General features: G+C 39.0%; 2 protein-coding genes across 2 annotated transcripts; both read right to left on the bottom strand.

Moving 5' to 3' along the window:
• Positions 1-2,531: 2,531 nt before the first annotated feature.
• On the bottom strand, positions 2,532-5,814 carry gpr61l (G protein-coupled receptor 61-like). The gene is made up of 2 exons (XM_047582223.1): positions 5,525-5,814; positions 2,532-4,906 (listed from the first exon to the last, which is right to left on the bottom strand). Exon 2 carries the CDS (start codon positions 4,852-4,854, stop codon positions 3,559-3,561), a length of 1,296 nt encoding a protein of 431 aa, XP_047438179.1. The 5' UTR covers positions 4,855-4,906; positions 5,525-5,814; the 3' UTR covers positions 2,532-3,558.
• Positions 5,815-6,473: 659 nt separating this feature from the next.
• Positions 6,474-12,114, bottom strand: parp3 (poly (ADP-ribose) polymerase family, member 3). The gene is made up of 11 exons (XM_047582222.1): positions 11,943-12,114; positions 11,451-11,652; positions 10,793-10,918; positions 10,292-10,471; positions 10,055-10,193; positions 9,423-9,646; positions 9,177-9,332; positions 8,940-9,026; positions 8,677-8,854; positions 8,438-8,581; positions 6,474-7,815 (listed from the first exon to the last, which is right to left on the bottom strand). The coding sequence occupies exons 2-11, from the start codon at positions 11,634-11,636 to the stop codon at positions 7,640-7,642; spliced, it is 1,596 nt and encodes a 531-aa protein (XP_047438178.1). The 5' UTR covers positions 11,637-11,652; positions 11,943-12,114; the 3' UTR covers positions 6,474-7,639.
• Between the last annotated feature and the right edge of the window lie 2,940 nt (positions 12,115-15,054).

Below are 15,054 nucleotides of genomic sequence, written 5' to 3'. Positions count from 1 at the left end.
TATCCTTGGAAGCAAGTGTTTGTTCGAAACATATTATGTGTATTTACACATATTTAAACCAGTCAGGACAAGACCATCTGTGCCTCATCAGTATTCTCCTTATGTTGTGTCCATTTTGGAAGGAACATGACCAGACACTGAGCAGACAACACGTATCTGACTGTTTTTTAAAGAATTCCTAGAAGCTTCCTGTTAGAATACGTCCAAACGAAGAGAGAGCGGAGGGGGATTCACTGGTATATAGCACACTCTGTTGGTCATATTTTTTCCGTTCGTTTGTTTTGTGTGGTCTGTTTTTAAATATCCTTACAGCTTAAATCTGTGGTAAAATCGGATGCATTTTCCACGCACGCTTCAAAGAGCTTATGTTCCAGCATACTTGAGATGCAGCGATGCACCAGTGGTGGTGGCAGGGTTGGATTAGTTGCTGATTAATGGTGTGTGTGGAAACCATGGTGACGAAGAGCCCCTATAAGGTTTTCTGTTGTGGTAGTGTCCGAGGCCAGTAGCCTCCCTTATTAGCAGATGCTAATTTGGTCATTATTACTAATGATCAGTTATTACTATTGGTTTGTAAAATTGTCATTTTAATCATCAGTGATGTCAAAGGTTTAACAGAAATACAAATGTCATGGTAAAGCGACCTTTAAATGAAGATTTAAACCACGCATGCCCATTTAGTATTCCTTATACAGATCGAACAGAACAGATTTTTGACTTGAGCACTTCTGTCCCAACTAATTTGTCTACAGGAAACAGAAAAGTACAATACAATAAATAAACATATTAATAAATGAAACCTGGTGTTTTGTCTCATATCTACAGGCTCTACAGGTCACGGCTCCAGATGAAGTGGACAGCTGTTATATTATCAATAAACTTATCAATAAAATTGTTCCCTCCTGTTACCTTCCCAGTGAAGACAATCTCCTTAGTTCTTTAAAACGTTTAATCCTCTTGCCTCATTCCTGATTATCCTATTGACACACAGACATTCAGTCACTTCATGACTGGATTTTTATTTTCTTGCCGGCTGCCAGAGACATCAAAGCCATAAGTCTGTGATGGCTTTCATCAGCTTATCCCAAATTAGGATTGTTTGACATTTTTATGTCAAAGTAAGTTTTTCTTTCCTTTGCAGCTAAATGAGACTATAATACTAGCAAGGCAATATAGAGGAGACATAGCTGGTTCTGTGTGGGATCCTTGCCTCTGCTGTCTACCTCCCCCTATACCATGTACAAACCGCTGTCGTGCCTTACTTTAAGGACATGTTCAGGCTTTGAAGGTGTATAGAACATTTAATTGAACTGCATCAAAAACAGGTTTGAGAGGAAAGGTTAGAGTACTGTCACACCGGTTTGTCAAGCTGTTTCTGAGAGAAAAAACCCCCACAACATTAATAAGGTGTTACCATTAAAAAAAACTTCAGAAAATATAAGACACATCCCGACAAATAATGTGATGGTGGATGGAACTTCCCAATTTATATTCCTTATGCAGCCACTCTAGATCAAGTAGGTGTTAGATGAGCTTTTATCATTTTAAGGAGACTAAAACTAAAAAACTTGAAATGAAATCACATGGAATGTGTTATCTTTGTCTCCCCTGTGTGATGCATGAGTTGCTGTTACCAATTTCTTGAATAATAAAGTAAAATTTGCCTTGTAGGAGCAGATCATTATTTATTACCTATACCTAACCCATTTTCTAAACCACCAACATGTTCCTTTGTGTGCGTGTGTACGCGCTCATGTGTGTATGTGCGTGTGCGAGGCATCAATATCCGCCTGGTAAGAAAGCTAATGCACTCTTCACCCGAGAGTTAAACACACAATTGCAGATTATGTAAGACGGTAAACGACAGCCATGCAGTAAAATAATGTTTGCTGTTATTTGCTGTAACCATACCATTCCGTGTTTCCTTCTGTTTGTGAAAGACTAATACAAACAGCAGAGGCCATAAAATAGCACTTTGTTACCACTCTAAGAGCATTATCAGTGCCCAGTAATGATTTCCATTGTAAATTCTCTCCGTCTTACAATGTGATTCTTATGGTGGCCCATATTTGCTGGGGCTTGTGCAACCTACTTTCAGCATCTGTCCACATGGTTCTGGGTCTCGATCTGAACTTAGAGGCCTTGTGCAAGTAGTCTACATGTGAATTAGCAGCCCCCAGGATCTACTGCTATAGTATACATCCAGGGAGGAGGTCGATGTTGCTATGTGAGTCACCAACTACTCTCAATTTCCATGACGACGGGAGTAGATGACATTCACCATTTATCAGCATATCTGTTGCACACAGAAACACTGAGGTACTATCCCACGGATTCATGGGAGGTCTCCACACTGAGGGCGTTCACGCTGTGCTGCTGTTTATCAAGCACCACTGCTTGGCAACATAAACATTTTGCACCTTGCAAACTTTAGCAGTTATTTAATTAAATTAAACATATACGAAACAGGCCATCTTATTACTGCAGTTGCTCTTCAGATTTACACATTTATTATTGAACATAATATTGAACATACCAAAAAAAAATAAAAAATGCAAACATACAACTCAGAAGTGACAATCTTGAAGATATTTGTTCAAATAAATGTCTGTTCAGTCGACGTCTGTGACAGAATAAACTGTGATTCAGTCAATGGCCCACTGATGAACATTTTGCAGTATTTTTATATTTTCATTATTGTGTAATAGATCACCACCTTGCTAGAAAAATCATTTACTGCTAATGTAATCTCTATGATCTCTACAATGTATATATGTGACAACAGACAAGAGATGATGGGTTCAGAGATTCTTGCAAGTACAAACTAAATATTTCCTACCGCTGCAGCTTCACATTAAAAGTACTTAATTGGCAAACACAAGTTGACTTTTATTATGAAGTAATGACATGCAATGTGTCTGTCAGTATCGTTAATCAGCAAATATAGGAACGAAAATAGGTTTAAATATAAGAGAATTTTTTGCTTTTTTAAGATGAAGAGCTGTAGATGACAGGCTGCAAACCTCCAACTTCTCAGCAGTAACCAGTGTCGTTCATTTCATCCTGCTCTTCACAGACTCGTGTCACATGCATCATGACTTCTTTATTAAAGCAACGTTTGTTTTGGTGCACAGAGATATTTTGTGACCTGAAGTGTTAGACTACATTTCTTGTCACCACTAGTAGCTACAGGTGTCACCAAATTAACCAGGACTGAAATCATCGAGATTGCCACTTTAAAACGAGCCCAAATGCAATATGAATAGAAAAAGTACACAGAAAAGATATCACAACTTCGTAATTTCATGTTACAGTACAGTCAGAGCACCTTAACCTGCAATAATAAATCCTATTAGAGTTAAACGACTAATGGTACTGGATATTTAAAATGTCTTTAAAGGACAGGTACACGTTTTTTTTTTTTTCAAGTCTATCTTAAAATGTCCGTGTAAAAGTATTCATACCGGCCACTGAATTATTTCTACTTGCTCAGAGAAAGTGAAACCGAATGTGACTTGCGCATTATCACTATAGTCCATAGCTCATGTTGGTCAATGTCTAAGTGTGTTCCTCAGGTATTTGTCCAGGGATTTTAACTCCCTGGTCCATAGTGTTTCTGGGACTGGAGTTGGCGCAGCTGGATCGAGTTTCTGCTGTGCCTGTGGTTCTCTGGATGAACTGGAAGAAGTTTTCCTGAAGCGAGCCCTCTTGGCTGGACGCCCCAAACTCCACAGGCTGATTTAAGCAACACCGTCGAAACTTTACCAGCTCCTCCCTGATCTGTCTGTTCAACAGGCCATAGAAGAATGGGTTGACGGCAAAGGAGGAGTAGGCCAGCCAGGTGACTGCCTCCTCTAAGTCCCCAGGACTCTGCATGGAGCCAGTCAGAGACATTTGCAGGTGGAAGATGAAGTATGGCAACCAACAAACCAAGAACTGGCCCACAATGAACACCAGAGTAATGGCAGCTTTCCCCCCACTGAAAGCTCTTTCTGGAGATAGTCTTTGGGGCAGAGTTCGGGTTGTGGTGATCATGGTAGTCTGACTGTTGATGGAGTCTGAGCGATCCTTTGCAGGGCTTGCATTTGTCCACGTCGGCGCTGTAGGGACTTGCTGTAATGCCGCAGAACGAGCCACCTTGTATACCGCACAGTAAACGGCAAAGATAACCACTGCAGGAGCCAGGAAACAAATCACAGTGAAGAGCACAGCAAACACTCTTCTCAGACGACTGTGGCTCGCATGAAGAGAACAGTGAGATGCCGCAATAGAGCTCTGGTGTCCATAAGCTGGCCACCCAAACAGTGTGACCAAAGCTAAAATCAGTGATTTAATCCAGATTAGAAGCATGACACCAATAGCGAGGTTAATGGTCATCTTAACTTCATAACGCATCGGGTGTACAATATAGAAATAACGTTCCACACTAATGGCAGCAATGGTGAGAATGGACATACAAATAAGGAAAACATTAAGAAATATGTAAACCTGACACTCCAGTACAGTAAACACCACGGTGCCAAAAAAGGGGGAGCTGCATATGATACCCAAAGGCATGAGTAGGATGGCGCACAGAAGGTCAACTGCACAAAGGTGACACACAAACGCAAACCTCTTGAGGTGAGGAGCACGAGCAATGGCCACCATCACACCAGCATTCGCCAACAAAGCAATGAGGTTCAGAGTCACCATGCAGAACAACCCAAAAAGGTCTTTGATCTGTGACTGGGAGCTTGTGACGACGCCCACGTCAGCAGGAACCGTAGGATTCAGCTCCCAGGGGGCAGTGGTAAGATTGGGGAGCGAATGATCTTGCACAGAGGCGATCATGGGACCAGTTTTGTCGGCCATCATTCATTCACAGAGTCCTCCATTTTTACCACATATGTCCTCATATTTGGATGCCCTGCATTGAAAGAACAGAAAATACTTACATTTTAAGGCAGTTAAGACATGTTCAATGCTTTTGTCTATCCATTATGAAGCAATGCCAGCTCCTCTACCAATATAACTTAACATGTGGGAATAGCATACTAGAATACTGATGTAAAATACATTTAATACTGTGCAAATAAATTGATTTTCAAGGGAATATATACAGTTGCTTAAAGTGCATTTTTAAGGAAAGCAGATAAATTTATGTGTTTACGGTTGAATGCAGTATGGTAGAGTCTTTTTTATGTTCAGTATGAGCACCCATGATGATAAACAGCCTACTCCTTCTGTAGTCTGAGCTTTCTGCTGTGAGCGATATATATAATTTTTTAAGGATCAATTTCTTTATAGTCAGGATATATATACATATATTTTTTTTCAAATAAGAGAATAAGTCAGTGTCTTTCATAATTGCATAAATATGTGTAAAACATTTGGTTTGGTTGCTGAAAAAAAGTAAAGTTTGATCTAGATTGTTATTCCCAAATACAAAGACATGTGCAGCAAAAGGCAAAAAAACAAAACAACAACAAAAAACAAACAAAACAAACAAATAAAAAAAAAACATATTATACATGATGCTACTTACCCATGATCACATCTCTCTTTGTGGGCATAGTTCAAACCAGATAGGTCAACCAGATGTCTGATCTGAAAAAAAGCTCCTGCCTACATGTTGTTCATAAAGGCTCCAGTCAGAAGTCGCTCACAGCTCTGTTCCAAGTTATCATACATAAATACTATCAATTAAATAGGAGACGATCACTGCTTCCATGATGGTCTTTGATGTAAAATGATGCCTGCTTCTTCTCTCTCCTCACCCCTCCTCCTGCAGCATCCTCACCCTCACTGTCCTGTCCTGTGTATGGCAGTGACTGTCACACATTGTTTTGTCTGATTGTGTGCACTGGTGTTTTTTCTTTTTTTTTGCCTTTTCAAATAGACACACATTCTACTGTCTCCTGCTGGAGCTCGGCCTTCCCTGGGTCCTAAATGCCACCCTTTTCAACTGCCACTTTTTTGATCTATAGTTAACTAGGATGGGCATTGCATGCATAGCAACTGTATCCAGGCACATGTACAGCATGTACGCACAGATCTCTGTTATTTGGTGTTTTTTTTTTTTTTTTTGTTCCACATATTGTGTTGTTCAAATTGTGTCTCTTCTTTTGAGGATGTTACTTTTCTGTGGTAAATTTCTTTCTTGAGGTGCAGTTGTATTGCCCTGGAGGACAGGAACAGGGAATCAGTAAAGGTACACATACCTTGTCTGATCTAGTCCTTTTTAAATATTGTGACATCCAGCCCAGAAGGCATTCTAATCTGATAATAGTGTCTGAGCAATCAGAAATTTTCATTTCTCTTTTATGTATCAGGAACTTCAAAAATAAAGACAACAGCTATATGCTGTTTTGAGTTTACCGTTCCAATTAAATATAAAACCATCATCATGGCAGGTGCAATACATAGATACATACAATAAAGCATATATGCAATGATAAAAGTCTCCAAAGGAAAAGCAAAGACACTGCAACAGATTTGAGAGGCTCTTCAGTTTATTTACTAATCACAGCTTCAATATCATAATGCAAAAAATGTTTTAAACAAGGGGTGCTCATTACTGACACCTACTGTGGAAAGGCAAAGCTATTCATGACTTACATATGACATTTCTTAGTAGTCTTTCTTACAGCTCCAGAAAATCTGCAACAATTTCTACATTAGCCACAACTTGAACGTTATACTTCTGTAAACGTGTATGTGCACAGATAGCACTTTTGCCTCTATACTATTCTTATCATGTAAAATGTCTTCATAAAGTGCAAAAGCATGCAGCAACCACGTGCAGTATAGCCCTCTTCGCACGCGATAAGTTTTACCTGAGGACGTCCTGTGATTCAGATATTAGCCTCTACATCTGTGTTTCATGTGGTGTATTCACACGGGATAAACTTTTTTTTTTTTTTTTATCTAATTCACATTCTATTGTTATGGCTCTGCTACTTTCCACCTCATTCTACTGCGTGTCAGAGACCGTTATAATTACTTTGCAAATTATAATGGATAATAAAACTACATATTTGATACTATTTATCCCGAGGAAGAAAGACTAACGATATTTAAATCAGCTCCAACACATTGATGATTGATTTAATTATCTAAACGGGATGAACAGTTCAGCGATATCTCGACTTCGTGCTCTAACATCTGTCCAAACTTTGATTTATAGCTCATCCTTCATTATTCTTAAGCGACAAGAGGCAGAAATAAGCTTCAAATCAAACAGGTGTCGCAAAAAAGTAAAAACTCACATCTTAATCACAGAGACATTGATTCGCTCTCGATTAGTTTTATCAGAGGACCTTTGTGTTACAAGAATTATGGAAGGTAATTTGCAGTGTAATTTTACTTTACAAATCACCAACATGGACGATTTGCACGAAGACGACCTCTGTGATTATTATAAATGAATGGAGGTCCAGTTAAAACTCATCTCGTGTGAATAGGGCTTATGACAAATGAAATAAGGCACAGAAGAGAATGAGTCACGACTTCTCCACAATTACCCGAACAATAAAGAACATAAGCATATTATAGGGGGCAACAGCAAACCTAAGCGTCGCAGGAAGCCATATACCTCATCAAGAAAAACAAAAAATAAAAAAGAGGATGTCAAAGCACGTTATTCTTTCTTTCACTTGACTCAACATTTCATGTTCAGCTCCAGCAGGTAGCGAAGGCGACACTGGCTTTCTTTGTAGATGAGATATTCACTGTTGTAGAAGTGGCTCTTTGAAAACTGGGGCTGTTTTATGGCCTTACCCTGAGGCACGGCAACCTCCTTTTCGTCCAGGGTGATGAAGACGTCCTTGGTGGGATCTAACAACACAAGAGTGAACAACAGTAAAAGTAACGTAGTGGTTCTCAAATGCTTTCATGTGCCAAGTGGAAATTTATTTCAAATTAAAAATGCAGTGCACTGCAGCCCTTGTACTAATCGGTACCCTGTTGCCAGACGATTTAGCGTGTTAAGGTTAGAGCAGCGGTACAAGTCAGTGAGATGGACCTCCCTGACTGGCTGCATGTCAGCAACAAATTAAACAAAACCATTAAATTCAGAGGGCACACACTGAAGGCTGTTCTTGTTTTATATGTGACTAGAGATGTGTCTTTTGTGAACTAGCCAGCCCTAAGCGGTAGTTCTCTGCAGTGAGCAAGAAGAGCTGATTGCCACTGGGAACAGCTGAAGCTTTAGTGGCTCCTGTGAATCCATGTAGGCAGGGGTGGGACTTTGCACTCAAGACGTTTATGTTATGGGTCATAATGCATAAAAATAAGGCTCAAACAAAAATGAAAAATTGCATACCATCACAAAACCATTCAGAATTGTTAAATTAGGATAAAACAGAAGGCTCTGAGTGAAACTTGTGGCTCTGTAAATATACTGACAGTGAATCTGATAGCAGGTTGTAATAATCACAAAACTGTGGCAATACTCTACCTGGTTCCACATTGCCTCGTGCCACCACACTATCATAGCCTGCCGGAGCCGCCTTCAAATTAGGGGTGTCTTTGGTAATGGTGTACTCTTTTCCAAGGGCCACCTCACTCAGAAACATCACTCCAGTGTTTTTAGATGGACGTACTAAAAATACATAGAGCAAAGGGATTCAAATACGATATTATAATTGTAATAGTTTCATGTGTTATTTTCTTGAACCACTATTTCTATGGACTCACCATAACCTGCAGACTTTACGTTTTCAGACGCAAAATAGATGCCACGACCAACACGGCCTCCTGAGTGGGGCATTATCCTCAGACCGCTCTTCAATATGGCTGCCACCACCGCTATGTTCGTACCATGCCACAGCAGACGGCGGTTCTCCAAACTGTCATTCTCGCTAAAGCGATCTCCCTGCAATGTGAAACTCATGTGTCAGGTCACAGCACTTCTTTGGTCTTCATTACAGCATTTAACACTGTAACTAGCTAATGCTTACCTCTTTCTCTCGGTCGACTTCCCAAACATTGATGATTTTTGGTTTGTAATGGCCATCTGAAGTCTCCTTGAGGTATTTTTCAATGATCTTCAAAAACCATACGAAATTAAACAACAAATACTGGTGCAATACTGGAGTACAAAAAAAAACATCTTGAGGAAATTTGTGTTTCTGACATTATATAAACAAAACTGAACTGAACAAGGCTTTTATCACTTATGACTAAAGATAAAGTACCTTGAACACGTCCGTGTCTTTGTCCATCAGAGTGAGCCTGCACTTGAGAGAATTGTAGTCTTGGTCGTGTGGATGAGGAACTGTTTCGATCATCTCATCCTGAGCCTTCTCAGTCTCTGACTTCAGAGTCTGGGCAAGCTCGATGTCAGCCAACACCTTCGCAGAGTACAAGGGAAACAACTTTAGCACTGACAAACATAGACAAACAGCTCACTCATAATCAAAGTAAAAAAATAAATATCTCACCATGAGCATCTCCTTCTTTTTCTCCACGATCTCTTTGTCGTCAATGACTGGTGGCCTGGTCCTGCCAAAGTTGTGTGGGATTGCGGTAAAGAACTTCGAGGAAAGTTCTTCCAGGTGCTTTGATTTGCAGTTTTGGTTTAGAGCTGCCTCGATCTCCTCCAAAACCTCAAAGCCCTTTGCAATCTGTAACTTACTGAGCTTGCCCAAAGGCATCTTTTTGATGTCTGTATAACACCATAAACGCAAAAACACAAATCCCAATTACACTATTACTTCATGTCTTCTTTGTTTTTGCTAAGAAATGCATCTCAAAATGTTCAATTAGTTTATTTTAAGGCAAAAACTTCCCCCCCACCACAACTGCTTTTAAAAGTAAGAAAAAAAAGACATAATGACAACAATTGTGTCAACAAGACACTAATCAAGGTATGTTTAACCTGTGAAGATAAGACAAGTGTAAACGCAGACTTTACCCTTTGGTTGTAACAGTGGTTAGTCATTTACATATCATACTGGAGTTGATTTGGTTCCAATTTTATGAAAGTTACACAGAGGAGCTCGGAGCTGGCATTTTAAGCCCACGGAGCCTTTGCAAACTACATGAACCTGTTTCTAAACTGAGACACACCCACCTAAATTCATACATTCCATCGCCTCTTTGAACATGTCATTGCTGAAAATGAGTGCGATGAGGTCCTTTGTAGCGTCGTCGAGTGTGCAAGGGAGGACATTCTTAGTGACTCTAACTGCCTTTCCGTCAACAGTGTCCACCTGCCAGAGTGAACCCACAGAGAGAATTTGTATTTAAAATAATTTCCCATTTCATATCCACACTCCTTGTTCCAGTGAAACACGCGCACTTAAATTACCTTGACTTCAGCATCCTGCTCTCCATCCACCTCTATTAAGGTGTACTTCCCAGAGTGGGACACAAAATTCTCCCGGTCGCTCCAGTTGTTCTTTGTCTTGTCCTTAAACTTTTTCTCAAAGTCCTTAACAGCTTTCTCATACCCATCAAAAGGGTTCAGTTTGTGTTGTCCCTGTTCTCCCTGAATTCAAACATGTAACAACAGAGAGGAAAACTTGCTTCATATAAAGAATCACGGTAACATGAGCAGTAGGTGCAAAACTACCACATAATATCAAATAATACCACACATGTTAATAGTGCTATTTGTTAAAACAATTCATGTATTTATACACAAATACAGATGTATCTTCACATTGTGTGAGCGGTGTCAAATTTATATCAAATTAACAAGAATCAGTTAATTACAATCTGGTTATGATACACATTTAAGAATAATAAAGCAGAGCAGAAGAAAAGAGTTGAGTTTTACTAACGGAAATCTATTGTGGGACAAACTTACCACTCTACCCCATCTGTTCCAAGAGTAGTATTTCTTTTTGTCTTTAATAACTTGAATGACATAAAACTTGTTATTGTTATGTCCAACATTTGTCTGGTTAAGCATGCAGTCATAGTCCTCGTGGACCTGGCAGGGGCAGAACAGTTATCAGAATCAGTTTTCATATATTAAATTATTTAACAACAGCAACAACAACAATAATATTATTAGAACTATTTTAATCATTTTATTGTCATGGTCTGGTGTATGGTTTGGCAGCTCTCTAGATCGGAAACATTGTGTCCCCGTGCCTCTCAGTGAGGTTTAGAAAGATGTGGTTTTCATTCAGTCAGTCAGTGAAGATCAAGGAAACATTCTCGGATCTAATCCTCATCATGCATGAACACTGAGTATAACTGCTTCATTAGGTACCATGAAGAAGTGGTCTAACATTGCCTATTATGATAATGTTGACAAGTGCCAATTTGACAATGTGACCCTGAAGTTTACCACTTAAGGGCAAGAAACTATATAATCTTGATTTTCTCCATGAAAATAATAATAAAAAAAAAAAATCCAAGTACTTCAATGAGTGCCCTATAAAGGGTTAAACAGTAAACAATAGTGCAAATGTATCAAATAAATGTAAAACCCCAGACAGTGTCATAGGGCTTCATACCTCTGCAGAAGATGACAGTGGACAGTGCTCATCCACCTTCCTCTTGCTTTTGACCTGTGGCCCCGCAGCCAGGAGGGCCTCTTTGGCAGAGGTGAAGGCATCTTTGGGCTTTGACGTCTCAGGCTCCTCTTTGACTTTCTTTCCACCTGCCTTTGCAGCAGATGCAGCGCGCCTCTTTGGTGCCATGTTCCTGCTGCCTGACCTGCACTCAAACAAACTTGCAGTGTTGGTGAGTGTGTGGGCACAGACCCGGGACAAGTTGAGACATGCTGGCTACGAAGCTCTCTCTCTCTGTCTCTCTGCCTGTCCATCAAAACAAAGTGGCGATGAGTTTCATCACATCCACTTCTCACTGACTAACTGTCCTTCAATATGCTGTAGTAATAATTAACACAAAATGTATTATAATGTATTTAGAGAAAGATAGCTAAAAGAGACTCCGCCCTCCGCCGTGTTTATGCCGAGATTTATTTATCTCGGCTGGAAACTCACCGTTTAATAAGCAAGAAGAGACGTTAGCAGCAGACCGAAAGATTAGGCGTCTTCAAAGTGTGAGGCAGACAAGTGGCTGCAGCTGACAGACCGAGATGATTCTCTGGTAAGTTTACAGTGACTTTACAGTGAGAGGAAGAGGCGGAGCTCGACTGTCAGGCTCCTTCTGTTCCTCCGCTGGGCTAAAGGCTACACCGCCACCTAGCTAGATGACACCGGTATGAAGAGTCAGAAGGGCCGAAACAAATTAAATACACTTTTTGTTTAGGTTCACGAATATGTCAATGGCGTGTATATATAAATCACGATTATTTCTACAAATGTTTGGTTTTAGATTTGCTTATTGAAATCGTTTCCGTTCCATGATGCACAACCACCATTGACAAAACAAAAATCTCTACAACCATGGCTGGTCACGTTTACTTTTGTTTTGGATTTTTTTTTGTGCTTTCTAATTAAATATTATTATTAATAATAATTACAATGATTTGGCTGTAAATAGTTTATACAGCTAAATTATTGTAATCATTATTGTTTATATTATCATTAATATTATTTGTCAGGGAAAGCTTTGAATTGGTCAAATACATTTTGAATAAGTACCCTACACAATATTGTCAGCAGTATTCAGTCGTCTGCCATCTGACGTCACCCCCCTTTACAGCTAAAACAGCTTCAACCCTTGTGGGAAGGCTTTCCACAAGGTTTAGGAGTGTGTTTATGGGAACTTTTGACCATTCTTCCAGAAGAGCAGTCCAGTTCTTCCACACCAAACTCACTCATCCATGTCTTTATGGACCTTTATGGACAAGTTGGACAAGTACCGTTCTCATGGCAACCACCAAATCCAGATAGGTCCATCAGATTGCTCTAGAATCAAGTGACGGTGTGCTTTACACCACTACATCTGATGCTTTGCATTGCATGTGGTAATGTTTGGCTTGGATGCAGCTGTACAGCCATTGAAACCTTTTCAATGAAGCTCTATATGCACTGTTCTTGAGCTAACCTGAAGGCCACATGAAGTTTCGTGGTCTGTAGCCATTAACTCTGCAGAAAGTTGGTGACCTCTGCGCGCTATTCGTCTCATTAGCCACTGACCCTGCTCTGTCATTTTACGTGGCCACTTCATGTCTGAGTTGGTTTCGTTCCCAGTCACTTCCACTTTGTTATAATACCACTGACAGCTGACTGTGGAATATTAAGTTGTTACTTAGTGCGCAGGTGGTATCACAGTACCACCCTGGAATTCACTGAGCTCCTGAGAGTGACATATTCTTTGTCTGCATGCCTGGGTGCTTCATCTTATACATGTGTGGAAATGAATACTTTTGGCAACATAGTGTATTTGTTTATTCTCAAGAAAACTCAATAAAAACAAAAGTATACAAAAACAAAAAAACAAATAAACAAAAAAAAAATGAAAAGTGTAAAAAACTAAACAAAAAAAAACATCAGGTACAACAGTGAAAATAAATTAATTCTGATATAAAAGTCCTATTTTTTTTGTTTTATACAGTCTATGGTCCCTACAGTCCTGACATGATGCTATAATATTCAATTTATACTGAAACACCATAAGGAAGGTGATCCTTTTACATTTTTAATGTGTAATCATTTTGAAGGGTGTAGTTTGTGGTGCTCTTAAACTATATTGAATGAAACACTAAAGCATTTTTGTTATTTGGTCTAAACCACTGACTAAAACGGGGTTTTCAGAAACGTGTCGATACAACACAATGCAGTTCAATTATATGACAAACCACAGCCTCTCTCTGTTATTTAAAACAAATACTGAACATATACTTCTTGAAGACAAATTTTAGCGCAGGACTGTTATATTAGACTTAAGTCATTATCATTATACACCATTGTACCTAATGAAGTGGCAAGTGAGACAAAACTGTGCATTTATTCAGTGTATAAGGTATTTGGAAAATATATAACTGTTATTACAATGAATTCCTTTAGACTTTAGTTTCACAGTTGACCTATTGTAAAATTCCTAATAATCTCATAGTCACATATCCATCAACCTCAAAAGTTCTTTAACGATTAACAAGTATTTTTATTTATTTATTTACTGTTGTGCAGCCAGGTAGTGCTGTGTATCCTTTTTTCCAGGTCTAAAAGACATTTTGGATTTTTAACTGAAGCTCAACATGATAAAGCCTATATTTGCCTATTGACTTTTAATTCAGACAAATGAGTTTACTAAGACTGCTGCATACAACTAGGTAATGAATCCAATTCATTTCAATTAAATTCCATTTATATAGTGTCAATAACAATAAAACTTGTCTCAAAATTGCCATTTTACAAAATAAGATGAACTTTAAATAATTTTTCTGCTTACCTAAATAATTATTTGAAAAGTCTTTTATCACCCTTTAAGCCGGCATCCTTATCCACAGCAAGGACAGAGCTGCAATTTTATGTCCACTTCCTCCGCACTGAAATACTATATCGCTGCCAACATGTTGCTCAAATCAAGTTTAAAAAAAAGGTGGACACAAGGTGGCAGTGTTAAATCATGGATGTATTTTCCAAATCATAAGGCTCTGTTATTCTGGGCCACTGACTGCTATGTGCATTCCTAAACCCTCTGTGGTGGATATTATCCCATATCAGCAGATGATATTTGTGGTGGTAATTTTCATTTTAGAGACTGTTTGGTCTAGGCAGATGGCACAGATTTAAGATGTTAAATATTGGGTAGTGTAGATTTAAACAGCAATTGAGTGCATGTTTAATGTGCAACAACATAATCGTATATTTAAAATAGTCAGAACATAGTAACTTGACTACTGTATACATTTATTGCAGGGTTGATGTTTGATTTTTCAGCTCCTTATATTGACATGCTGAAGCCCCAGATTACTTTGCGTAGTTCGATCCTTGTACAAGTTTTAGTTTTAGTCTGAAAAGCAATATAGTGTAAGCGTGCGCTCAATTTAGTTTATTATAGATATTTAGTAGATGCAACAGTAGGCTGTAGGTGTGTTTAGTTTTTCCAGTGTCAAGCTAAGTGAATTATTGTCTTACGGCATATTATGTTATCATCTGGAATATGTACATGATAACGCAAAAAGAAACAGGCTTGAAGTCATTG

Source organism: Mugil cephalus, chromosome 4 (genome assembly GCF_022458985.1).
Source record: "Mugil cephalus isolate CIBA_MC_2020 chromosome 4, CIBA_Mcephalus_1.1, whole genome shotgun sequence".
NCBI lineage: Eukaryota > Metazoa > Chordata > Actinopteri > Mugiliformes > Mugilidae > Mugil > Mugil cephalus.
The sequence above is the reverse complement of the archived record's forward strand: the minus strand, read 5'-3'. Positions and strand labels throughout refer to the sequence as shown.

What these genes read in the sequence shown, in the direction of transcription:
- gpr61l (XM_047582223.1), bottom strand. Translation starts at nt 4,854, where the DNA reads ATGATGGCCGACAAAACTGGTCCCATGATCGCCTCTGTGCAAGATCAT.
- parp3 (XM_047582222.1), bottom strand. Translation starts at nt 11,636, where the DNA reads ATGGCACCAAAGAGGCGCGCTGCATCTGCTGCAAAGGCAGGTGGAAAG. An exon ending in GGAACAGATGGGGTAGAGTG is followed by an intron (nt 10,472 to 10,792) that starts GTAAGTTTGTCC and finishes GTTTGAATTCAG; the next exon opens with GGAGAACAGGGACAACACAA. An exon ending in GATGGAATGTATGAATTTAG is followed by an intron (nt 9,647 to 10,054) that starts GTGGGTGTGTCT and finishes GGTGTTATACAG; the next exon opens with ACATCAAAAAGATGCCTTTG.